Consider the following 24,648-nt stretch of genomic DNA (forward strand, 5'->3'; position numbering starts at 1 on the left):
TCCCATAATAAATTATTCATGTTTGCTCTTCTAGTTTTTAATAATGTAGTATTGCATCAGAAACCTAAAACGAAACTCTTGGAACTAGAGGATAGAGGGAACTTAGAAGAAAAAAGCAAATAAACGATGGTTTTGTATCAAATTGTATCATAATTGGGCTTTTTTGGCCCAGTAGTACATATAATGCAAGAGCCTTAATGCTATCTTTTGGAATACTAAACTACTTTCACAAGAATAATATTACAGATCAAACTATAACAAAAACTTTTTCGTCTTACAAAATCAGAATCACTGTTGGGTGTTTTACTGTTTTCGCAATAATACATAAACAAAAGAGATATATAGAGTTTCGAAAACTTAAAATTGATCGCGGATCGCTAGAGTAGTGATGTTAGGACTATTTGTTTGATAGTTTCTGAAAATTGCGATCAGCAACCGCGGTTAAACGTTGTACATTTCCGAGTAGCAACTACTATCATCAAGCAACAAGTCGCAACAGTAATCAACCAAAACAATGGAATAGCTAACATTTCAGCTATTCAATTTAAATTCAGGCTATAGAATACACAATAAGCTAATTGTGTCGTTGATCACAAAGGCCCAACGGGCCAAACGTGCGAGGGCCTCAAAAGGAGAGTTGTTGACAGACACACGTACAAAAACTTGAAAAGAGGAAAATTAAAATAAAATCTCACGAGTCGTCGTGACTCGTGTAACTCGCGACTCAACGCAAACCTTACCCTCTCTCTACAGCTCTACTCAACCACACAAAGTTAAAAATAATGGGACAAGCTCCGTCGTCTCCGGCGGAACCAAGCGTACGCGATCATACTAGTCTGTTTCTCAGGTCACCACCGGAGTTTCTCGACTGCGAATCGATGGGTTTCGAAGATGGAGATTACGATCTCACGGCAGATCTACCGGACGATTGCCTCGCTCATATCTTTCAATTTCTCAGCGCCGGAGATCGGAAACGAAGCTCTCTCGTATGTAAACGGTGGTTATTCGTCGACGGTCAGAATCGTCACAGGTTATCACTCGACGCTAAAGCCGAGATCCTCCCTTTCTTGCCTTGTATGTTCGATCGGTTCAATTCCGTGACGAAGCTCGCTCTTCGTTGTGATCGGAGGTCTTTTAGCTTGAGCGATGAAGCTTTGGTTATGATCTCGGTTCGTTGCTCGAATCTGACTCGAGTCAAGCTTCGTGGTTGTCGCGAGATTACGGATCTAGGTATGGAATCGTTCGCTAGAAACTGTAAAAACTTGAGGAAGCTATCGTGTGGCTCTTGTAATTTCGGTGCCACGGGATTAAACGCGATGCTTGAGCATTGTAAGGTTCTTGAGGAGTTATCTGTGAAGAGGATTAGGGGAATTCATGAATTAGCTGAACCTATTAAGCTGAGTTTGTCTTCTTCGCTTAGATCGATTTGTTTGAAGGAGCTTGTTAATGGTCAGGTGTTTGAATCTTTGGTTGCTACAAGAACGTTGAAAAAACTTAGAATCTTTCGTTGTTTAGGTAATTGGGATAGAGTTCTTGAAATGAACGGAGATGGGAATAGTTCTTTAACTGAGATTCATCTGGAGAGGCTTCAAGTGAGTGATGTTGGACTCTCTGCTATATCTAAATGTTCGAATTTAGAGACTTTGCATATAGTGAAAACTCCTGAATGCTCGGATTTAGGATTAGCTAGTGTTGTCGAGAGATGTAAGTTACTGAGAAAGCTTCACGTTGATGGTTGGAGGACTAACAGAATCGGTGATGGTGGTCTGATGGCTGTAGCTAAACACTGCTTGAATTTGCAAGAACTTGTGCTTATCGGTGTTAATGCGACTCACACGAGCTTGTCAGCCATTGCTTCGAACTGTAAGAAGCTTGAACGGTTAGCTCTTTGTGGGAGTGGTACGATTGGGGACACGGAGATTGGTTGCATCGCGGAGAAATGTGTGGCGTTGAGGAAGTTCTGTATCAAGGGATGTCTTATTTCAGATGTCGGGATCAAGGCGCTGGCTTTAGGCTGTCCTAAGCTGGTGAAACTGAAGGTGAAGAAATGTAAATTGGTTACAAGTGAAGTCAGGGAATGGCTGCGTGAACGGAGTATATTGGTGGTGAGTATGGATGGTGATGAAACCAATGACACGGGCATGGTGGATGGTGGTGATCAGGGAATTCTTCAGACTGTTGTTGAGGATCCGCCGCTGGTGGCTGATGGTAATGGCGGTGTGGAGGTTGCAGGTGTTAGTAGGTTAGGGTTAGCTATCTTGAAGACAAAGTTAGGGTTACTTGCAGGAAGGAACTTGGTGGCTAGCACGTTTAGGAGATGGTCTCAAGGTGAAGCTACTAGTTCCATTTGATTGCACCTCTTTTTATTACAAGATTTGTGCATTCAGAACAAAAAAAAACTTCTGTAATATTATGTCTTTGTTTCTGTATTTAATTTTCACAATTCATTTTCAAGATTTCATGGCTTAAGGTTATTACTATTATTTTGTCCCCACTTAGTAATTCATATGTAATCATGAAATAGACTGATACTATGTGACAGCCTAAGTATGTAGATTGACAAGTTAGATGTTAATGCAAATATTAACATCTAAAACAAGGGTCTCGCAAATCAAAACAAATACCTAACTTATTTTCCTCTTATTGATACAGAACAAATACCTACTTCTGTATTATTTATTGTTTCATTATTCGAACTTCACAATTTAATTTAAAGTCAAGGAAAACACACTTAACTATATTTTTCTTGAAAAATGTTATTTTCTTTTCCTACACACAACTGCTATAATGTACGTTTCTTATCGTGAAACTAAAAAGCAATATGAAACATTATTTTTTCATATTTAATGTACATAACCAAATGGTTGACCAACCAAACTACAAGTTCATTTTCTTTGCTTTTAACTTTTTTTTTCTTTTGACATGGCAGTATAACTAAATGACAATTCTAGAAAAAGAAAATGTTATTATTAGTAAATACTTAATATCCCCTATTCAAGATTCTCTGATAATTGGTTATTTTCTTATAAAATGTAACATTATTATCTATATATACCCCAAGAAAACATATACACTTTGTGGTAATTGATCTTTTTTTTTTTTTTTTTTTTGCCTACAAAAATTAGCTTAAACGAGCCAATTAGACGGAAAATTGTTCACATAGGTAATTGGAAGCGACTCCACTCTAACTCTACGCGCCAGATTATCCGCTCTACCATTTTGTGATTTGGAAATCTGAACAACAGAGAATGAAAGGAATTCATCCTTATCTTCTTCAATCGCGTCCAGATATGTCTTGAAAGCAGGCCACTCGGAAGGCGAATAAACCATCTTCACCAAATCAGAACAGTCTGTGAGAAAAACTACTTTCTCATTATCCGCACCAATTATACATCTCATTGCCCAGATTAGGGCTTCCACTTCTGCATGGAGAGGTGACAAACTACGGCGGGAATTAGATGCACCCATAGTGAGAGATTCTCCCTACGGAGAAATGCAATACCATCCTCTACCCATAAACTGGTCAGTCACCTTCCAAGATCCATCTACAAAGCATCGATGACTAGACCCATAACCGTGAACCGCATCACAAGTCTGAGCCATAGGATAGGGGTCGAGAGTCACTCTGAGGGAAAGATCCTAGGGGTTCTTCCTGAGCTGAGGACCAAAGCTTTGATTCCTCATCCGCTATCCGTAAGATTACTACCGGATTGGAGTCCAAATTGCTAAATAATTTATCATTGCGAGCCTTCCACATATACCATAAAATCCACTGAAACACTTCTATCGAAGGAATGTCCTGAAACCTCCAAAATAATGAGTCCATATTATCATAGACAGAGTTCGAGGGAAAGCAACCCGAAGATGTCGGGAAGTGGGACAAACCCCAAACCTGCCGAGCTGGAGGACATAAGAAGAGAGCATGGTTGATTGTCTCCTCCGCCCCTCCACAAATCGCACATTCCATGTCACAACTTAGTCCACGACATCGTAGATTAGCTGTTGTCGCCATACAACCCGTAATAGCTTGCCACAAAAAGTGTCTGAGCTTCGGTGGACACCGAATCTGCCAGACAAATGCCTGTAGAGGAATAATAGTAGGGCCGAAAATAGGGGAATCACTCTCCGGTTTCTGGCGCAAAGCTTGATATCCTGATTTAACAGTATAAACACCGATTTTTGTCAAATGCCAACCCAAGCTATCCGGAGTAGTAAGATTGCGAAGGGGTAAAGCAGATATAAGGGCTACATCCTCCGGCTCGAAAAAGCCGAAAGCAACGCCAAGTTCCAGGAATGTGAAGTCCTGTCAATGAAAGTTTCAACTCTAAGCATTGGATCGATTGGCGATCCTGAACGCAATGCTGGTCTCAGGGATTGAGCAGGAATCCATGGGTCAGACCATATTGAAATGGAAGCCCCAGATCCGACCCGTTTAATGAGTCCTTTGTTCACCAGAGAGCGAGCAGAAATCATACTTCGCCATCCATAAGATGGAGAATAAGATTTAATTGGATCCAATGGATCAGAATGCCTATAATATCGTCCATTGAAAACCTTTGCAAATAAAGAATCTGGGACATAAATCAACCGCCATAGTTGCTTAGCCAGCAATGCGGTATTAAAATCATCCAGACACCTAAAGCCCAAGCCTCCCTCCCTTTTATCAACACACAACCTGTCCCAAGCGATCCAATGTAAAACCCGTGTTTCCCCTGAAGAACTCCACCAGAAGTTGGAGATTGCACTAGTAAGTTTCCGTGTAACTGTTTTCGGGATTCGAAAACAGGACATAACAAAGGTAGGAACAGCGGTCGCAACCGATTTGATCATGACCTCTTTCCCTCCCCGAGACAGTAACCTAGCCGGCCATCCACCAGCTCGTTTTTGCAACCGATCTTGGACAAAGGAAAATATTTTGGTTTTCGACCCACCAAGACTTTCCGGGATTCCCAAGTATGAGCTCATACCACCCAAAGTGGTAATACCCAAAATGCCTTTTAAATCCTCACGTACATCCGCATCTACTGTATGTCCAAATTGAACCAAAGATTTCTGAAAGTTTATCCGCTGTCCAGAAATCCGTTCATATTATCTGAGAATCCCCAAAATAACTTCACACTGCTCCTTCGTAGCCCGACAGAAAAACAGACTGTCATCTGCAAACAATAAATGAGAGATCGCCGAACAAGCAGTGGAGACCTTAATACCCGCAATAAGTTTAGACCTTTCCGCTTTTCGTAGATTTGCAATAAGGACCTCAGTACAAAGGATAAAAAGATAAGGTGACAAGGGGTCTCCCTGACGGAGCCCTCTAGATGGAATTATGGATCCCTGTGATTGACCATTTAATAGGACACTATATTCAACTGATGTCACGCACCACATGATCCAAGAAAACCATTTGTCACAAAAGCCAAATTTCCACAATAAATGTTCAACAAAAGTCCATTCTACCCGATCATAAGCCTTGCTCATATCTGTTTTGATGGCCATGAACTTACCCTTGCATGAAGGGTTGGTGCGAAGTCCGTGAAACATCTCCTGAGCAATCAAAATATTATCCGAGATCAAACGTACTTCTACAAACGCCGATTGTGTCTCAGAAATCAATGCTGGCAAAAACTTACGCAGTCTCTGGCATAAGATCTTCGAAATAATCTTGTACCCAACGTTACATAAACTAATTGGGCACCATTCAGACATCCGAGTTGGTTTATCCACTTTTGAAATAAGACAAATATTTGTCCTATTTAGGCGTTTGTCAAAGCTATCATCCTGAAAGAAGGAATCTACTGAAAGCTTTAGATCAGCCTTAACCGTGTCCAAAGCACGCTGATAAAAAAGGGCCGATATACCGTCCGGTCCAAGAGCTTTATCAGGATGCATCATAAATAGAGCCTCTTTGATTTCCTGTTCTGTGACTGGTTGAGTCAGTGTCTCATTAATCTCACCCGTGATAGACGTGCTTATTTCTCCCAACGATTCCTCAATATCTGAGGGATCTGTGGATGTGAAAACCTCTTGAAAATAAGAAACTGCAATATCCTGCACCTGAGTCTCCTCCGTGGTCCAACGCCCGGACTCATCATGCAGCCCGACAATACGATTTTTAGCTCTTCTTAATTTAGTCTGGGCATGAAAGTAACTTGTATTTTGATTCCCGAAACGCATCCACCTACTCCAGCTTTTCTGGTACCAGTAGATCTCTTCATCCCGATAGGCTTCACGCAGCTTCCAATTCAATTCCAAAATAACCTCCACAGAAACAGAGCCATCCGCCTGGGCAGTTGCTAAGTGAGATTTTAAGTCCTCAATCGTTTCCCGGCCAAATGGGGCTTGCGCTTTCTGCCATCGGGAAATTGCTTGGCGACACTTTATTATTTTGTCCATTAAATTCCCAGTTACCCCTGTCTCCCCAGAGGCCCAACCCTCTGATATGGCTCCAAAGAAGCCCTCTTTCTCAATCCATCGTCGGTCAAACCAAAAAACGCTCCTCCCTCGCCGTACTTTATCCTCTAGAGAAGCTAAAACTGGTTTATGGTCCGAGACTATCATCGGTAAATACTCTGTAAACGCATCCCTAAATAAGTCATGGAGAATCTCATTGGCTAGAGCTCTGTCAAGACGACAACAAATTGGCTTCTTATCCCGCCAACCACGCCAAGACAAGCTATCTCCAACCGCAAGAAACTCTAGTAATCCACAATGCCGAATCATTGTGTTAAAACTCACAAAAGAAGATGCATGACGGAGCTTTCCGCCTCGCTTTTCGTGGTTTCCTTTTAACTAATTAAAATCACCTATAAGAAACCAAGGGGAATCTCGAGATAAGCCAATCCGTGTTAACCGTTCCCACACAATATCTCGGTTAGTTGGAACCGGGTCACCATAAATAAAGGTAAAATAAATAACATGACTTTTATAAGTAAGTTCCAGATCAATCAAGCGATTTGACTCAAATAAAATAGGAACATCATAAATATTATTATAAAATAAGGCCAAACCGCCACTACATCTGATAGGATCAACTGTTTTTAAATTTGAAAAACCAAAATGACCAACAAAAGGCTTTAAGACAGATAAAGGTTGCCTAGTTTCAGATAAAAATAAAAAATCAGGTCTATGCTTCCCCCACAAATCCCTGAGATACTCAATAGTTGCTTTATTCCCGAGCTCTTGACAATTCCAACTTAAAATCTTCATTTATCCATGGTTGATTTGGGTGGCTTTGCTCCACCAGTTGGGCCATTCTCCTGTTCCTGGTTCCTCGGGTTTGCTCCTTCCCCAGCTACTTTAGGGACAGGGCGTTTCCTTGGTGTTGTACGCAAGTACACACTCAACTTCCTGGAAGCAGCGCCATTGAGAGCCAAAGGAGGCTTCACCTTGTTGGCCTTCTCCACTTGTGGAGCCACAACATGAGTTGTACCTGTGTTGATTTTCGTATCATGGGACCATTCCCTGAATCCGCTGCCTCTCCCCCAATATTCGCAATGACCATGGCGGGATCCAAAGGAGGCTCTTCCACCGAATCATCCATGTATCCATCAGCCTGCTGCTCTGGATCACCAACCGTTTTGTCCTCAACCTCTGTCTCGGCCTCCTCCATCAGCGGATCAGTGCTCTCCTCCGAAATTTTCCCTGCTGCTATCGAGTCATGCGGAGCCATTATCAGACCTATCGCATTTGCCGGTACCAGAGTTTCACCATGGGTCACTTCGGTTGAAGCAGATTGCATAGCATCGGAGTCAGTGAACTGTGAAGCCAAACCAGCACCCGGAACTGATGACCCTGCATCTACCAAAGTCGCTTCTTTTTCCATACTAGAGTATCAATCTGACTCTGGTTCCTCGAAGAGGGGTCTCCAAACCCGCTTCAATGGTGGAACCCCGAAAGTTGCAGTCTGGACCGCCAGTATCTCAACCTGATCCGGGATTTGTCCCTGTTCCAACTCCTCCACTGGAGCTACACCAAAGGGCGGTGCAACGGTCGTGGTAGGTCTAGCCCTGTGGCGGTGATCATTAAACTGCACAGAGTTGTTGGACCGGCGGGGTTTAGATGAAGGTTCACCCGTTTCCCTTGAAGACTGATGCTTTGCCCCTCCATCCTGTTTTCCTTTAGGTGGAAGCTAACTGGGCTGAGATGATCCTCGACTCTCCACCTCCACCTTTTCCCTTATTCCTGTCATTCATGACAGCTCCTTTGTAACTCTGTAGCGGACGAACTGAAACATCCTCCACTAGATCATGCAAAGCCGGAGTAATCTTGTTGGTAGCCCACAATGGGCAATGATCCACATCGTGACATAGGCTGGAGCACTTCTGACAACAGCCATGAAGACGCTCATAACGAAGGTTGACAATGGTCTCTTCCCCGTTATAAAACTCGATCTCCGTATCAAAGCACAAGGGCTTAAAACCATTTACTGTTACTTTCACTCTCCCGCCATCAATATCCACCGTCTCCACCCGACCAAGCTCTGAACTAATGCTGCGGAAGGTTGGTTTAGCCCAGAACTGAAATGGGACATCAAAAACCCTGACCCAAAAGGTTAAGTCCGAAGGGTAGGCATGATCCACTGTTGGACTCCAATGCACCATGGACACCATCCAGCCATCGAAATGAAATGGACCCATCTGTAGTACCTCCAAGATATCCTCTTCATTGTCAAAATCAAACTGAAACTTCCCAAGCCCTAAGTCAGCTCCCACAACTCTTCCTTCCACATGCCAAAACTTGGGAAGCATGATCAGCAGAGATTTCATATCTTGCACCCTGGGATTCATACAACGACCCACCATTGTTTTTGAGTATCCCGCTATCAAAGCGTAGTTATCAAAATATGGGATTTTGATTCTGCGCTTAGGAGCCATACCCTCATCATTCTTGTTCTCCACATTCTTCCCCAGTAAAGCACTCTGAGACATGATGAAACTCACCACCCAGACTCGAACACACCAACCAGACAAGGAAAGAGAACTCTCGGAAAATATAGCCATGAAACCGAGAACTGAAACAAGAAAATAGAGAAAGTTGTGATGAGTACTAATGGCTACAACACGGTCCTTTATATAGTCCCAAACATTCCAAGTAAAATAAGCTATTAATCCTACCGATTTGAAACATAAATGGCAAATGATAGCCACTTGATATGCCAGCACCAGAATAATATCCAAAATCCCCCTTGCGTTAGTATCTTCCAATCGTATCCTCTGTTTGTTTTCGAAGCAGAAAAGACTAACGAAATTCTTGTGATACACCGGAATCAAAAGAGAATCCGATATCATCATTAATCCTGTCAAATAAAAGGAGCGAACCCTTGATATTCTCCCTTGCAAATCAATCCTCAATTTGGTTCGAATTGAGTTCAAAAATCTTACCCAAATCCAGCCTCCGCCATCACCGTTAATAGCAGATCGGGCAGACCAGATAGATCGCAAGGAATGAGAGATTTGGAATATCTCAATCACGAGGCCCATTAAAGCCGATCGAATCCCTCGACCCGAATCCACTTATCCCAAGAGAACCAAATAACCGAATTAACACCATATGATTTCACAATTCTGACCCAAATCAAGCCTCCGCCATCGCCGTTAATAGTAGATCTGGCAGACCAAACAGATCGCATGGAGTGAGAGATTTGGAATATCTCAATCACGAGGCTCACTAAAGTCGATCGAATCCCTCGATCCCGAATCCACTTATCCAAAGCGATCCAAAATACCAAATTAACACCATAGTTCCAAACGAAGATTAAATCGTCTCCACTAAAACTATTGGTTCGTATCCTTACATGCCAAAAGAGACAAGATAGAGAAGACGAATCAGATATCCCGAGGACCGCACGAACCCGAAACCAATCCGACGCGATTACACTGGAGAATATTCAAAAATCTAAATTCGCCGTCGCCTCCATCATATTTTTTCGAGTCGTTTTCTTCTTTTCAATATCGAGTAATCATCATTCATATTTGTTTTGTGGTAATTGATCTCTTAACATTAATAATAATGATTCTTTTCCCCGTCAAAGGGTTCTGTTTTCAAGTTTTCACTGATAATCAAACACATTTACACTCTTAATTAATTTACATACACCTCAGCGAAGTCAAACAATGAACAGTTTAGTTTCGCAACCATGCACTAACGCTATAAATATCGACATCATCACTTGAAGTTCATACATAAACTAGAAACACAAGCAATTTGATACACTTACTCAAGAGAGATCTTCAAAACTCACTTATAGGTATTTACGTAATTATTTTTAAAACCATTTTAATTTTTTTGTTCTGAAATAATTATATTTATTTGATCTTGATATCCTCCAATTATATAATGTGGAGGATCTGTAAAAGAAAATTGTGATTTCAAAAGACACTATGTTCTCAACTTTACTCGTTTGTTTTTTCTATGAAACAGCCTCCGGCTCTGTAAAGATTGACTGGTTACTTATGGATAACAAAGATGTAAGTCAAGAAAACATAATGTGATTGATAATTTAATGAGTTTTAGTTTTCTAATCTCTGCTTTTTACTTCTCTAAGGCTATGAATCATCGTCAGGCCAATCGTCTTATGATTGAAAAGTTCAAGCAGGAATCTCCGTTTTATGACACTCCTGAGCAGGTGTGTTGGAAATAAACCAATTAACATGTCTATATAAGTTTGATATAGTAACATGTTTGAAATGTCGTTGGTAGTACAGAAACTAATTCGACTGACCGTGGAGCACCCGCAATACCGACAAGATTATACATTTCATTCAAACTCCACGGTTTGTTCCCTCTCCTGAACTATTGTCTTTTGCTGTTTAATATATTCAAGTTTTGTGTATTTTATCCGGTTCTCTAAGACTTGTTAAATTGCTAAGCAGAACTGGTTGGTATCGGATGTTGGAATGAAAACGTCGAAAGCCATGATTTCAAACCAAATGATAGCTGTTGATTGTGAGATGGTTCTTTGTGAAGATGGGAGGGAGGGTGTCGTTAGAGTTGGCGCTGTTGACCGCAATCTAAATGTATACCTTAGAGTTAGTTAGTTTTGAGGTCTTTTGCCATGTATCCCTAACTCGGGTTATTGAATGTTCATGATTGCTTTAGGTGGTTCTCAACGAATTTGTGAAACCGGATAAGGCTATTGTTGACTATAGGAAAACTATTACTGGAGTTACTGCTGAAGATGTCAAAAATGCTACTCTCTCTCTGGTTGATATACAGGTAATGTTAGTCTATCTATTTATTTTATTTTTCTTAGAGACAACACATATATACATACATGCATGTTTGTGCAGGCAAAATTGAGGCCGTTTCTTTCTATGGGTACAATTTTGGTAGGTCACAGTTTGAACCATGACTTGGAAGGTAAGTAAATAATTTCCTAGTAATGATATCCTTGTTAGTTTTTATTTGATTTTTGCTAAAGTCTTGAGCTTTTTTTTTTTTTTTTTTTTTTTTTTTAATTCAGTGATGAAGATAGACCATCCCATAGTAATTGATACTTCACTTGTATTCAAGTTTCCCAATGCTCGAAATTTCAGAAGACCTTCTCTTAATACCCTTTGCATGGTTAGCCTTTATATACTCTTTGATGTCTTCACATAAGAATATTAAGAAATACTTACATTCTTAATACTTTCTATAAAAAAAAATAAAAAATATTTTCAGGCTATGTTGGGGTACGAAGTCCAAAAGACTGGTGTTTCTCATCATTGCGTACATGATGCTGCAGCTGCAATGAAACTTGTACTTGCTCTTATGGAGAATAGAGTTGACACAACAATCACACTAACAAAAGAGGTTACAAAAAAGTCTGATTTACCACATTTGTTATTTACCTTAAATTACAATTAAAATGTATTTAATTTTTTTTTTATCATAGATGCTGGAGGATGAGAAATCAAGATTCTTTCTACATAGCATCCCTCACTATTTGCCAAGTAAAGATCTGGAACAAGTTCTTGCTCGAGAGTTTCATTCCAGAGAGTTTCAAATTGATGTTAAGGTTGGGATATCAAAACCATAGTATATAATTTACATAAATATATAACTCGGAACTCTATTTTAACCTTGTTTTTTATTTTTCCTTCTCGTCAGCCAGCAAAAACACAAGGAGGTTACTACTGTGCAATTGTTATTTTCGGTAGCTCAAAAGAAGCAAATCGAGCATTTGATAACATCAATGGAAATCAAGAGATGGTATTTTAAAATTTCTGATGTTTTTTTTTTTGTTTGAAAGGATCTAGAGGGTATTTTAACGTTTGATAACTCATTGTTCAAGAGTGGTCATAAAGTAAGTTTCTGGGTTATGTTTTGCTTTTCAGGATGCGTTGGGGCTGCCACAGAAGCTCATTTCTGGTTCAACAGCTAGCTTTTATGTCCGTAAAATGACTCAAGATTAATAATGCAATATCATGCAACCTAGGATTCGGTTGAAGCTTATAATGTTCTTTATAAATTATGCTTTCTTATTTTCTATGTTTTGAAGCAGTTTTAACAATGCTTCATAATAGTAAATTTCAAGTTTTACTAATAATTTTTTAGATTTTCGAGTTTATCAGTTGCAAAATTAATAAACTGTCACAATATTAGAACAGAACTGTAACAAATATAACAATTGTGAGAGTCATCTAAATGAATTCGATGAGTTGAAGCAGAAACTAAGAGAGTTAACTCCAAGTTCAGATGCAAGTATAATATTTTCTCCAACCACAAAATACAATTGGGAAATGATAAAAGGTTTTTTTTTCTTTTTTTTTATATAATAAAAAGTTTCCCATGTTTCTATAGAAGAAATACAGAAGACTCGCTTTCATAGTCTTCTTCCTCATCTGCTAACTACGAATTTAGGAAAGTTATGTCAAAAAGCATTCAGCAAAGTTTCCTAAATCAGTTTTCTATATATATATATATATTTTTTTTTAAGTTATATTGAAAAACATATATATATATATATATATTTTAAGTTATTGAAAAGGGAGATTCTCAAAAATAGCACAAAAATAAGTTTTTGTTCCAAAATTAGCTCAACATCTCTAAAATTCTAAAAATAGCACCAATTAATCTACGAAAATTAAATTCTAGATTCAAAATATTAAACCCTATCTCTCAAAACTATACCCTAAATGTGAAATTGAAAACCCAAACCTAAAAAACAAAATTTTAAAAATTAATTTTAAATACTTTAATGTGTTAAATAGTGCTATTTTTGGAAAATTATGGAATGTATGCTAAATTTGGAGAAAAACTTGTTTTAATGCTATTTTATGGTATTTCTCTATTGAAAAACATGTATAAAAAATTCTCTCTTATCAAAAGGCGAAGAAATTATAACCCTAACTCTATTCCTTCTTCCTCAAGCTTTCCCCTGGCTCTGAATTATTTTTTTGCAGTTTCAACGGCACTGCTTATTAGTATCATGGAGCCTAAAGTAGGAAGTTCGTCTCCCTTTTTTTTTTTTTAATCTGTTTCTCTAACTTCTCAGGCCGAGTAGCTATTTTTCTTGTGTGAATAAATCGCTCTTAGCTTTGAAGGATAAATTTTTCTGTATCTTAAAATTCCGTCAAATTTTTCCAATTTTAGGTGTTGGAAGAGTTGGTGAAGGAAGTGCAAAGTCTAGGTCTGCGAAGAGAAAACGGAGTATGGAAGGAGTTTTCAGATATTTACGACAAAAAGTATGGATCAAGCATGAGTGACCCTTCAAGACATTCCCATGATGATGATTTAGTCGCTTGTCTAGCAAACTTTAAGAAGAAAGAAGATTTACAGGTAAGTGAAGAGATAACACAATGTGATTGATGTTAATGACTAATGAGTTTTGGTTTTTTATTAATCTACGCTTTTTTTTCCTCTTATTAGGCTCTGCTATGTCACGCCAATCGTCTTATGATTGAAAAGTTCAAGCAAGAGTCTCCGGATAAAGACACTCCTGAGCAAGGTGTGTTGGGAAATCAATTAAAAAAAAAAACATGTTTTGAGGATATTTGGTAGTAATATGTTTCAAAATGTTACAGAGGCTTTTTATTTTTATTATTCCGTTTAAAATAAGTTCTTTAAGACTTGTGACTTTATATATGCGTTGGTTATGATCTCGGTTCGCTGCTCGAATCTGACTCGAGTCAAGCTTCGTGGTTGTCGCGAGATTACGGATCTAGGTATGGAATCGTTCGCTAGAAACTGTAAAAACTTGAGGAAGCTATCGTGTGGCTCTTGTAATTTCGGTGCCAGGGGATTAAACGCGATGCTTGAGCATTGTAAGGTTCTTGAGGAGTTATCTGTGAAGAGGATTAGGGGAATTCATGAATTAGCTGAACCTATTAAGCTGAGTTTGTCTTCTTCGCTTAGATCGATTTGTTTGAAGGAGCTTGTTAATGGTCAGGTGTTTGAATCTTTAGTTGCTACAAGAACGTTGAAAAAACTTAGAATCTTTCGTTGTTTAGGTAATTGGGATAGAGTTCTTGAAATGAACGGAGATGGGAATAGTTCTTTAACTGAGATTCATCTGGAGAGGCTTCAAGTGAGTGATGTTGGACTCTCTGCTATATCTAAATGTTCGAATTTAGAGACTTTGCATATAGTGAAAACTCCTGAATGCTCGGATTTAGGATTAGCTAGTGTTGTCGAGAGATGTAAGTTACTGAGAAAGCTTCACGTTGATGGTTGGAGGACTAACAGAATCGGTGATGGTGGTCTGATGGCTGTAGCTAAACACTGCTTGAATTTGCAAGAACTTTGTTGGATAATTTCAACTTGAGGAACAACCTATCTCTTAGGAAGTTGCCAAAAGAGATATAATAGGAAAGAGGAAAAGTTCCTAAAATCTATAAGTTGTAATATGTTAATCCTAATAGGTTTAGGAAAAGTTAAAAACCTATAAATATAGGAGTCTATGGAGAGGTGTTCCATAAGACTTGAGAGAGAGATTTAGGGGATGTATTCAAACTATGATTTTGGAGAATTTTATGGGATTTTGGAAATTAGGGATTTTGAAAGATTTTAAGAGAGTTTTTAGGATATTTGGTGAAATTGTTAAATATTTTGTTTGTGATTTGATGAGATTCAAAGAGATTTTAATGGGTGATTTTAAAAGATTTTTAGAAATAAATGGATTTCAAAACAAAAGAAAGAAACAACTATTCTCTTTAGTTTCCAATATCGTTAGTCTCTTCCATTACCAATTTTTGTTTCTTCTTTCGTTCTTCTTCTTCATTTTTCGTTCTTCTTACAAATGGCCAGTGATCTGCAGCAAAGGCCTAAAAACACTAGAAGAGTAAGGTGTATGCGATGATATCACCACAGACTTCTGTTCACCTCCCCTTTTCATCCTTTCACCATGCCTCTGCCTACTAACCATATAATACTTTCTTTATGTCCTTAGAGTTCTTTTTTGGTCCTCAGTGTTCTTTTTTGGTCCACATAACCATATAATACTTATCATTACCATCTCTCTCCTTAGTGTTCTTTTTTGGTCTACGAAACCAGAAAAACAAAATGAAGTGATGTATTAGTAATTATTGTTAATCACTTCTCTCTAAAAGTACTTGTTATCTTTCTTGTTAAAGAAAATGAAAAAGAGATACGTAGATACGTTCGTGGGTGGTTTTGATCTGGATGAGATGCAGCTCTTCTCTTGTCAAGTTCCACATATATTGACACTCGGCTACAGTTTTTTTTTTTTGTAAAACAAATATTTTAAAATATCATCTCTAGAGATGTGATTCTATAAATTGGATTTCTAGAGTAAAAATGTATTCACAATCTCCCAAAATCTCTCAAAATTATTGTTACAGTATTTGAAAGAAAAATAAAATTCTGTTTTCAATAACAGTTAATTTTATATAATTTGTTAAAATTGTTGTTTGAATAACAGAGATTTTGAGTGATTTTGAATGACTTTATAAAAATGTCATTTTCAATAACACTAGATTTAGGAGGAGATTTTAAAATTCTTAGTTGAATAACATGTGATTTTAAACAAAATCCAAACTTTTCCAAAATCATTGTTTGAATACATCCCCTTAGTTTTTGAGAGAGTTTTCTAAATCAATAATAAGAGGAGGTGTTCTTATATTTCAAGTTCTTTGTTCTTAGATTTGGTATAAGAGCTAAGGTTGTAGCTCCGATCCAAGGTTGTGGAGGAGAAGCTTTTCATAACCAAGTATGGGGGACAAATCAAATCCATCGCCGCGAACCAAGGACCTTGGATCACCGTCCATCCAATGTCCGATGTTAACATCGACAAACTATACTGTTTGGTCGATGCGCATAAAAATTACACTTCGAGTTAGCGAGGTGTGGGAGACTATTGATTCTGGATCCACCGATCAGAAGATGAACGATGTGGCGACTGCTCTTTTGTTTCAATCCATCCCCGAGTCACTCATCCTGCAAGTTGGAGATCAAGGTTCGGCTAAAACCCTATGGGAAGCCATACGAGCACGTCACCAAGGTGCAGAACGTGTAAAGGAAGCAAGGCTTCAGACTTTACTTGCAGATCTTGACCGGGTGACGATGAATGATACCGACTCCGTTGATGACTTTGCTGGCAAGATCTCAGGCCTAGCATCACAGTCAGCTTCTTTGGGAGAAATCATTGAAGAATCAAAGCTGGTAAAGAAGTTCTTACAAGGACTTCCAAGACACAAATATATTCATATCGTTGCATCGTTGGAACAAGTCTTAGACTTAAAGAAAACCGGATTTGGAGACATAGTTGGTCGTATAAAAGCTTATGAAGAGCGTGTAGGGGAGGAGACCCGGAGTGAAGACCAAGCAAAACTTATGTTTTCAAATTAAAGCAATCAAGGAAACTACGGTGGTTATCAAGGAAACAGAGGAGGCTATAACAGAGGAGGTTATGGCAGAAGAGGAAGTAGTCGAGGAGGCTATGGTCTCGGTGGATATGGTCGAGGTGGTTTTGTTCGTGGTAACTACAATGGAGATAGCTCTGGCAGAGGCAGGGGACGAGGAAGTTTCAATGGCCAGAGTCGTGGAGGAGACACTACAGATCAAGTACAAAACCAGAATCAAAACCAGAAGAAAGACCTATCTAAAATAATTTGTTGGAGATGTGATAAACCGGGTCACTACGCATCTTCATGTCAAGCGAAATAAGTTGGCCATCAAGAGGCCATCAAGAGACAAATCTGAATGAAACTCATGAAGCTGATGCACTTACGTTCATGAGGTGGTGTTCTTGAATGAGAATAAGGTATTTCCCAAGAATTATGATACTAACAATGAAAGTATATGGTATCTTGACAACGGTGCAAGCAACCACATGACAGGAAACAAAGAATTCTTTTCAAGCCTATATATGAGCATCACAGGGAAGGTTAAGTTTGGTGATGGTTCGTATGTCAACATTGTTGGAAAGGGATCGATTGTCTTTGTGGGAAAAACGGGTAAGAGGCGATGACTCAAGGAGATTTACTATATTCTCGACCTGAAGCACAACATTATCAGTCTAGGACAAGCGATTGAATTTGGATGTGAAGTGAACATGAAGGGAGACATGTTAACTTTAAGTGATCCAGTTGGGCGGTTGTTAGTACGAGTCACAAGATCATCAAACCGCCTCTATAAGACGCCAATGGAGGTTGAGTATCCTAAGTGTCTTTATATCCAAGACAATGACACTACTCTAACATGGCATGCACGGCTGGGACATGTAAGCGTTGGAGTAATGAACAGTATGGTGAGACATGGTATGATTGTTGGAATGCCACAATCGATTCATGAGAAGAATGTGTGTACTGCGTGCTTAGTCGGAAAACAAACCAGAGCTGTGTTTCCAACTACAACATCTTTCCGAGCAGCTCAAGCCTTGGAGCTGATTCATGGTGACTTGTGTGGACCGATCTCTCCACCAACACCAGCTAACAACCGGTATGTCTTTGTCCTTATTGATGATTTTTCAAGATACATGTGGACAATCTATTGAAGGAGAAAAGCGAGGCTTTCAATCGGTTTAGAAGGTTTAAAGAAGGAATTGAGAAGCAGACCAGGCTGTCTATCAAAACCTTTCGCACCGATAGGGGAGGAGAGTTTACCTCGCTTGAGTTTAATCGGTTCTGTGAAGGAAGTGGAGTCTCTAGACATTTAACTGCACCATATACTCCTCAACATAATGGTGTAGTTGAAAGAAGAAACCGCACATTAATGGAGATGACAAGAAGCTTGCTTAAAGCTATGAAATTGCCGAATGAACTATGGGGAGAGGCTGTACGTCATTCAACATATCTTATTAATCGAGTTCCTACCAAAGCTTTAGCGGGTCAGACTCCATATGAAAGTTTCACGAAGAGAAAGCCTAACATCGAGCATCTACGAGTGTTTGGTTGTGTTGCTTATGCTAAGATCATTGGACCACATCTTAAGAAGTTGGATGATAGGTCGAGAACTTTGATCAATCTAGGGACAGAACCAGGTTTGAAAGCTTATAGGTTATATGATCCAGTTACAAGAAAAGTGTTTGTAAGCAGAGAACCAAACCAAACCAATGGAGAACTAGGAAGGTTTAAACTATCTCATAATGGGTTTGTAGAAGAAGGAAACGAAGATGAGAATAATCAGGATGACAATGTCGAGCATCAAGAACCAGACCAAGAACTTGCAAACCAAGAAGAAGAGATAGAAGATGAACAAAATGAAGAAAACGTGGATCAAGTAGGGAAAAATCAGCAAGTTGTCACAAGATATGGACGTGTTATCAACAAACCTCGGTACCTCAATGATTATGTTCTACTGGCTGAGCTGGAGAGTGAACGACTTCTACTTACCATAGATGGTGAACCAGAGTCTGTTTCTGAAGCTTTAAGTTTGCAAGAATGGGTTAGAGCGATGAAGGCTGAGCTGGAGTCTATCGCTAGAAATAAAACCTGGGAGCTAGTTGAGAAGTCGGATGGTGTTAAACCAATAGGGTTGAAGTGGGTGTATAAAATCAAGAAGAAAGCGGATGGATCATTGAACAAGTTCAAGGCAAGACTTGTAGCAAAAGGTTATGTACAACAACAAGGAGTGGACTTCGAAGAAGCGTTTGCACCTGTAGCTCGAATTGAAACTATTCGACTACTTATTGCTATCGCAGCTTCGAAGGGATGGGAGATTCATCACCTTGATGTGAAAACCGCATTCTTAAATGGTGACTTAAAAAGAGCTGGTTTATGTGTGCCAACCCGAAGGCTTTGTTAAACGAGGACAAGAAGATCGAGTGTACAGACTACATAAGGCGTTGTATGGTCTACGTCAAGCTCCAAGAGCTTGGAACGTGAAGCTTGATCATGTTCTGAAGAAGATGAACTTTAAAAGATGCATAAAGGAGCCTATTGTGTATCTCAAGAGTGACAAGAAAGAAATTCTGGTAGTGGCAATCTATGTTGATGACTTGTTTGTGACAGGAACTTCACAAAGAGTCATTGATCAGTTTAAAAGGGATATGTCAAGAGAGTTTGAGATGTCAGACCTCGGAAAGTTGACATATTATCTTGGTATTGAAGTAGTACAAGGAGCGGATGGGATAAGAATAAAACAAGAAGGTTATGCTCAAGGTATTCTTATCGAAGATGGATTCGTGTAACTCAACGCACATACCATTGGAGCCTGGTATGGAGATATCAAAGGCTGAAGAGCAACCTGAGATTGATGCCACAAGATGTTGAAGAACGATTGGGTGTCTAAGGTATCTGCTTCACACACGTCCCGAATTGGCTTTTGCTGTAGGAGTTTTGAGCCGGTATATGCAGAGTCCGAGAGAGGTACATGGACAAGCTCTTAAATACTTGTTAAGGTACGTGAAAGGAACCACCAACTTAGGCTTGTTCTACAAGCGTGATGGGTTGAGTAAGGTTGTTGGATACAACGACAATAGTTACAAAGCTGATATCGATGATGGAAGATGTACTGGACGTCATGTGTTCTATCATGGTTCATCATTAATCACTTGGACTTCACAAAAACAACACACAGTGGCGATGTCATCATGTGAAGCTGAGTTTATGGCAGCTACAGAAGCAGCAAAACAAGCCATATGGTTGAAGGAGTTGCTAAGAGAAATACTTAGTCTAGATGAGAAGATCTTACTAAGGATTGACAACAAGTCAACCATAGCTCTAAGTAAGAATCCAGTATTCTACGGAAGGAGTAAGCACATACTCACAAAGTATCACTTTATTCGTGAGTGTGTGGAGAATGATCAGATAGAAGTGGAGCATGTTCCCAGTGAGGAGCAGAAGGCGGACATCCTCACTAAACCACTAGCAAGAATAAAGTTCAGAGAAATGAGGAATCTGATCAGAGTACAAGAGATTGAAGCACCCAGAGTTCAAGTTGGAATTAAGGGGGAGAATATTGTATAATTTCAACTTGAGGAACAAGCTATCTCTTACGAAGTTGCCAAAAGAGATAGAATAGGAAAGAAAAAAAGTTCCTAAAATCTATAAGTTGTAATATGTTAATCCTAATAGGTTTAGGAAAAGTTAAAAACCTATAAATATAGGAGTCTATGGAGAGGTGTTCCATAAGACTTGAGAGAGAGATTCAGTTTTTGAGAGAGTTTTCTAAATCAATAATAAGAGAGGTGTTCTTATATTTCAAGTTCTTTGTTATTAGAAACTTGTGCTTATCGGTGTGAATGCAACACATACGAGCTTGTCAGCCATTGCTTCGAACTGTAAGAAGCTTGAACGGTTAGCTCTTTGTGGGAGTGGTACGATTGGAGACACGGAGATTGGTTGCATCGCGGAGAAATGTGTGGCGTTGAGGAAGTTCTGTATCAAGGGATGTCTTATTTCAGATGTCGGGATCAAGGCGCTGGCTTTAGGCTGTCCTAAGCTGGTGAAACTAAAGGTGAAGAAATGTAAACTGGTTACGAGTGAAGTCAGGGAATGGCTGCGTGAACGGAGTATATTGGTGGTGAGTATGGATGGTGATGAAACCAATGACACGGGCCTGGTGGATGGTGGTGATCAGGGAGTTCTTGAGACTGTTGTTGAGGACCCGCCGCTGGTGGCTGATGGTAATGGCGGTGTGGAGTTTGCAGGTGGTAGTAGGTTAGGGTTAGCTATCTTGAAGACAAAGTTAGGGTTACTTGCAGGAAGGAACATGGTGGCGAGCACGTTTAGGAGATGGTCTCAAGGTGAAGCTACTAGTTCCATTTGATTGCACCTCTTTTTATTACAAGATTTGTGCATTCAAAACAAAAACTTGCTTCTGTAATATTATGTATTTGTTTCTGTTTTTAATTTTCACAATTCATTTTCAAGATTTCATGGCTTAAGGTTATTACTATTACGAATTTGTTATTTTCGACGTAGCTTTAATCATAAGTTCCAACAATTACAATGTGAGCTGTGTTTTAATATAAAGATGCTGGAGTCTTGAGACTCGGAGAACAGTGTGTATATAACATCTCTTATAGTAATGCTTTAAAGAACATTTTGAAAGAACTTGGTGCCTTGCACCGTGCAAGAGATGGTCTCAAAGTGAAGCAACTAGTTCCATGTAATTTCATTGCATCTCTTCAAATACAAGGGTCTCGCAGATCAAAACAAAAACACCTGACCTAACCTAACCTTTTTTTATTTTATTTTGATCCAGAACAAATGCCTACTTCTGTATTTATTAGTATTATTTATTTCATTATTTGAACTTCACAATTCAATTTAAAGTCAAGGAAAGCATGCACTACAATTATTTTTGAAAAATGTTATATTTCTTTTCCCATACTGCTAGTTTATGTACGTTTGCTATCGTGAATCTAAAAAACAATATATATAACATTAATTTCTCTTATTTATGTCTAGGTAAAACAAAACCAAATGGTTGACCGATTAAAATACAAGTTTATATTTCACTTTTTCTTTTGAAATCGCAGCATAAATGACAATTCTAGAAATATAAAATGTTCTTAACAAGATTCTCTGATAATTGGTTATTTTCTTATAAAATGTAGCATTATTATCTAATAGTTATATCTTAACATGAATAATGATTATTTTCTCTAATGACTCTTTTCCCCTTCAAAGGGGTGCGGGCGTGCTGTTTTCAAATTTTCACTGATAATCAAACACATTTACACTCTTAATTAATTTACATACACCTCATCAGCGAAGTCAACAAATGAACAATTTAGTTTCGGAACCATTAAATAGTTTCGAAACCATGCACTAACGCGAGCTATAAATACCAACATCGTCTCTTGAAGTTCCTGCATAAACTAGAAACTACACAAGCAATTTGATACACTTACTCAAGAGAGAGAAAACTCACTTATAGGTATCTACTTAATTGTTTCTTCAAACTTTTTGTTTTTGTTTTCTAATTGTAACAATTTATATTTCTTTGATTTTCATATCCTGCAATTATATTATGAGGATCTGTTAAAAAAATGTGATGTAAGACAACACTATTGTATCAACTTTACTCTGTTTAATTTTTATGAAATAGCCCCCGGATCTAGAAAAATCGACTGGTACCATATGGAGAACAAAGATGTAAGTCAAGATATCACAATGTGATTGATAATTTAATGAGTTTTAGTTTTCTAATCTCTGTTTTTTTTCTTGTTCTCTAAGGCTCATCGTCTGGCTCATCGTCTTATGATTGAAACGTTCAAGCTGAAATCTCCAGTTAATGATACTCCTGAGCAGGTGTGTTGGAATAAATCAATAAACATGTCTATATATATATATAAGTTTGATAGTAATATCTTGGAAATATTATTGGTTGTACAGAAGCTAATTCGACTGACCGTTGAGCATCCGCAATACCTACAAGACTATTCATTCTCTCCAAGGTTTGTCTTTTTCTGTTTAATATATCAAAGTTATTTGTTTATTTTATGGGGTTCCTTAAGACTTACTTAAATTGCTAAGCAGGGCTGGTTTGTATCCGATGTGGGAATGAAAATGACGAATGCGATGATTTCAAACCAAATGGTAGCTGTTGATTGTGAGATGGTTCTTTGTGAAGATGGGAGGGAGGGTGTGGTTAGAGTTGGCGCTGTTGACCGCAATTTAAAGGTATACCTTTGAGTTTTTTTTTGAATCTTTATTTTGTATTGAGGTCTTTTGCAATAATGTATCCTTAACTCGGCTGATTGAATGTTCATGATGGCTTTAGGTGATTCTCAACGAATTTGTGAAAACCGGATAAGGCTATTGTTGACTATAGGAAAACTATTACTGGAGTTACTGCTGAAGATGTCAAAAATGCTACTCTCTCTCTGGTAATGTTAGTCTTTCTATTTATTTTATTTTTCTTAGAGACAACACATATATATACAAGTTATGTTTGTGCAGGCAAAATTGAGGCCATTACTTTCTATGGGTACAATTTTGGTAGGTCACAGTTTGAACCATGACTTGTAAGGTAAGTAAATACTTTTCTAGTACTGTTATTCTTATTAGTTTTTATTGGATTTTTGCTAAAGCCTGAGTTTTTTTTTATTCCAGTGATGAAGATAGACCATCCCATAGTAATTGATACTTCACTTGTATTCAAGTTTCCCAATGCTCGAAACTTCAGAAGACCTTCGCTTAATACCCTTTGCATGGTTAGCCTTTATATACTCTTTGATGTCTTCACATAAGAAGATTAAATAGTTACATTCTTAAAACTTCCTATAAAAAAAATAAAAAACATTTTCAGGCTATGTTGGGGTACGAAGTCCAAAAGACTGGTGTTTCTCATCATTGCGTACATGATGCTGCTGCTGCAATGAAGCTTGTACTTGCTCTTATGGAGAATAGAGTTGGCACAACAATCACACTAACTAAAGAGGTTACAAAAAAGTCTGATTTACCACATTTGTTATTTACCTTAAATTACAATTAAAATGTATTTAATTTTTTTTTTTATCATAGATGCTGGAGGATGAGAAATCAAGATTCTTTCTACATAGAATCCCTCACTATTTGCCAAGTAAAGATCTGGAACAAGTTCTTGCTCGAGAGTTTCATTCCAGAGAGTTTCAAATTGATGTTAAGGTTGGGATATCAAAACCATAGTGTATATAATTTACATAAATATATAACACGGAACTCTATTTTAAGGTTGGGATATCAAATTGATGTCTTTTATTTTTCGTTTTCGCCAGCCAGCAAAAACACAAGGAGGTTACTACTGTGCAATTGTTATTTTCGGTAGCTGGAAAGAAGCAAATCGAGCATTTGATAACATCAATGGAAGTCAAGAGAGGGTATGTTAAAATTTATTTTTTTTGGTTTGAAAGGGTTCTGAAGTCATTGTTCAAGAGTGATCATAAAGTAAGTTTGGGTGTTATGTTTCGCTTTTCAGGATTCGTTGGGGCTGCCACAGAAGCTCATTTCTAGTTCAACCGCTAGCTTTTATGTCCGTAAAATGACTCAAGATTAATAATGCAATATCATGCAACCTAGGATTCGGTTGAAGCTTATAATGTTGTTATAAATTATGCTCTCTTATTTTCTATGTTTTGAAGCAGTTTTAACACTGCTTAATAATAATAAATTTCAGGTTTTAATAATATTTTTTCAGATATCCGAGTTTATCAGTGGCAAAATTAATAAACTGTCACAATATAGAACAGAACAGAACAATTGTGAAAGTCATCTAAATGAATTCGATGAGTTGAAGCAGAAACAGAGAGTAAACTCCAAGATCAGAAGCAAGTATAAGATC

At 38.4% G+C, this 24,648-nt stretch overlaps 3 protein-coding genes and 2 pseudogenes across 3 annotated transcripts; 4 read left to right on the forward strand and 1 right to left on the reverse strand.

Moving 5' to 3' along the window:
* Positions 1-661: 661 nt before the first annotated feature.
* On the forward strand, positions 662-2,480 carry LOC104780836 (F-box/LRR-repeat protein 16). The gene has a single exon (XM_010505375.3). The coding sequence runs from the start codon at positions 783-785 to the stop codon at positions 2,349-2,351; it is 1,569 nt and encodes a 522-aa protein (XP_010503677.2). The 5' UTR covers positions 662-782; the 3' UTR covers positions 2,352-2,480.
* A 646-nt stretch (positions 2,481-3,126) lies between these two features.
* LOC147946035 (uncharacterized) lies at positions 3,127-6,717 on the reverse strand. Its single transcript, XM_087509463.1, has 7 exons — positions 5,455-6,717; positions 5,200-5,331; positions 4,834-5,067; positions 3,893-4,303; positions 3,707-3,799; positions 3,532-3,594; positions 3,127-3,483 (listed from the first exon to the last, which is right to left on the reverse strand). Exons 1-7 carry the CDS (start codon positions 6,715-6,717, stop codon positions 3,127-3,129), a joined length of 2,553 nt encoding a protein of 850 aa, XP_087365589.1.
* A 3,457-nt stretch (positions 6,718-10,174) lies between these two features.
* LOC104783971 (putative small RNA degrading nuclease 4) lies at positions 10,175-12,523 on the forward strand. The gene is made up of 12 exons (XM_087510449.1): positions 10,175-10,243; positions 10,417-10,463; positions 10,541-10,621; positions 10,701-10,769; positions 10,869-11,012; positions 11,095-11,211; positions 11,286-11,355; positions 11,459-11,559; positions 11,659-11,790; positions 11,873-11,995; positions 12,088-12,189; positions 12,315-12,523. The coding sequence occupies exons 2-12, from the start codon at positions 10,449-10,451 to the stop codon at positions 12,390-12,392; spliced, it is 1,032 nt and encodes a 343-aa protein (XP_087366575.1). The 5' UTR covers positions 10,175-10,243; positions 10,417-10,448; the 3' UTR covers positions 12,393-12,523.
* An 854-nt stretch (positions 12,524-13,377) lies between these two features.
* Positions 13,378-24,363, forward strand: LOC104780834 (putative small RNA degrading nuclease 4; annotated as a pseudogene).
* Positions 13,985-14,743, forward strand: LOC147946036 (F-box/LRR-repeat protein 16 pseudogene; annotated as a pseudogene).
* Positions 24,364-24,648: the final 285 nt, after the last annotated feature.

This window comes from Camelina sativa, chromosome 4, assembly GCF_030686135.1.
Source record: "Camelina sativa cultivar CO46 ecotype springtype chromosome 4, ASM3068613v1".
In the NCBI taxonomy this organism is placed as follows: Eukaryota; Viridiplantae; Streptophyta; class Magnoliopsida; order Brassicales; family Brassicaceae; genus Camelina; species Camelina sativa.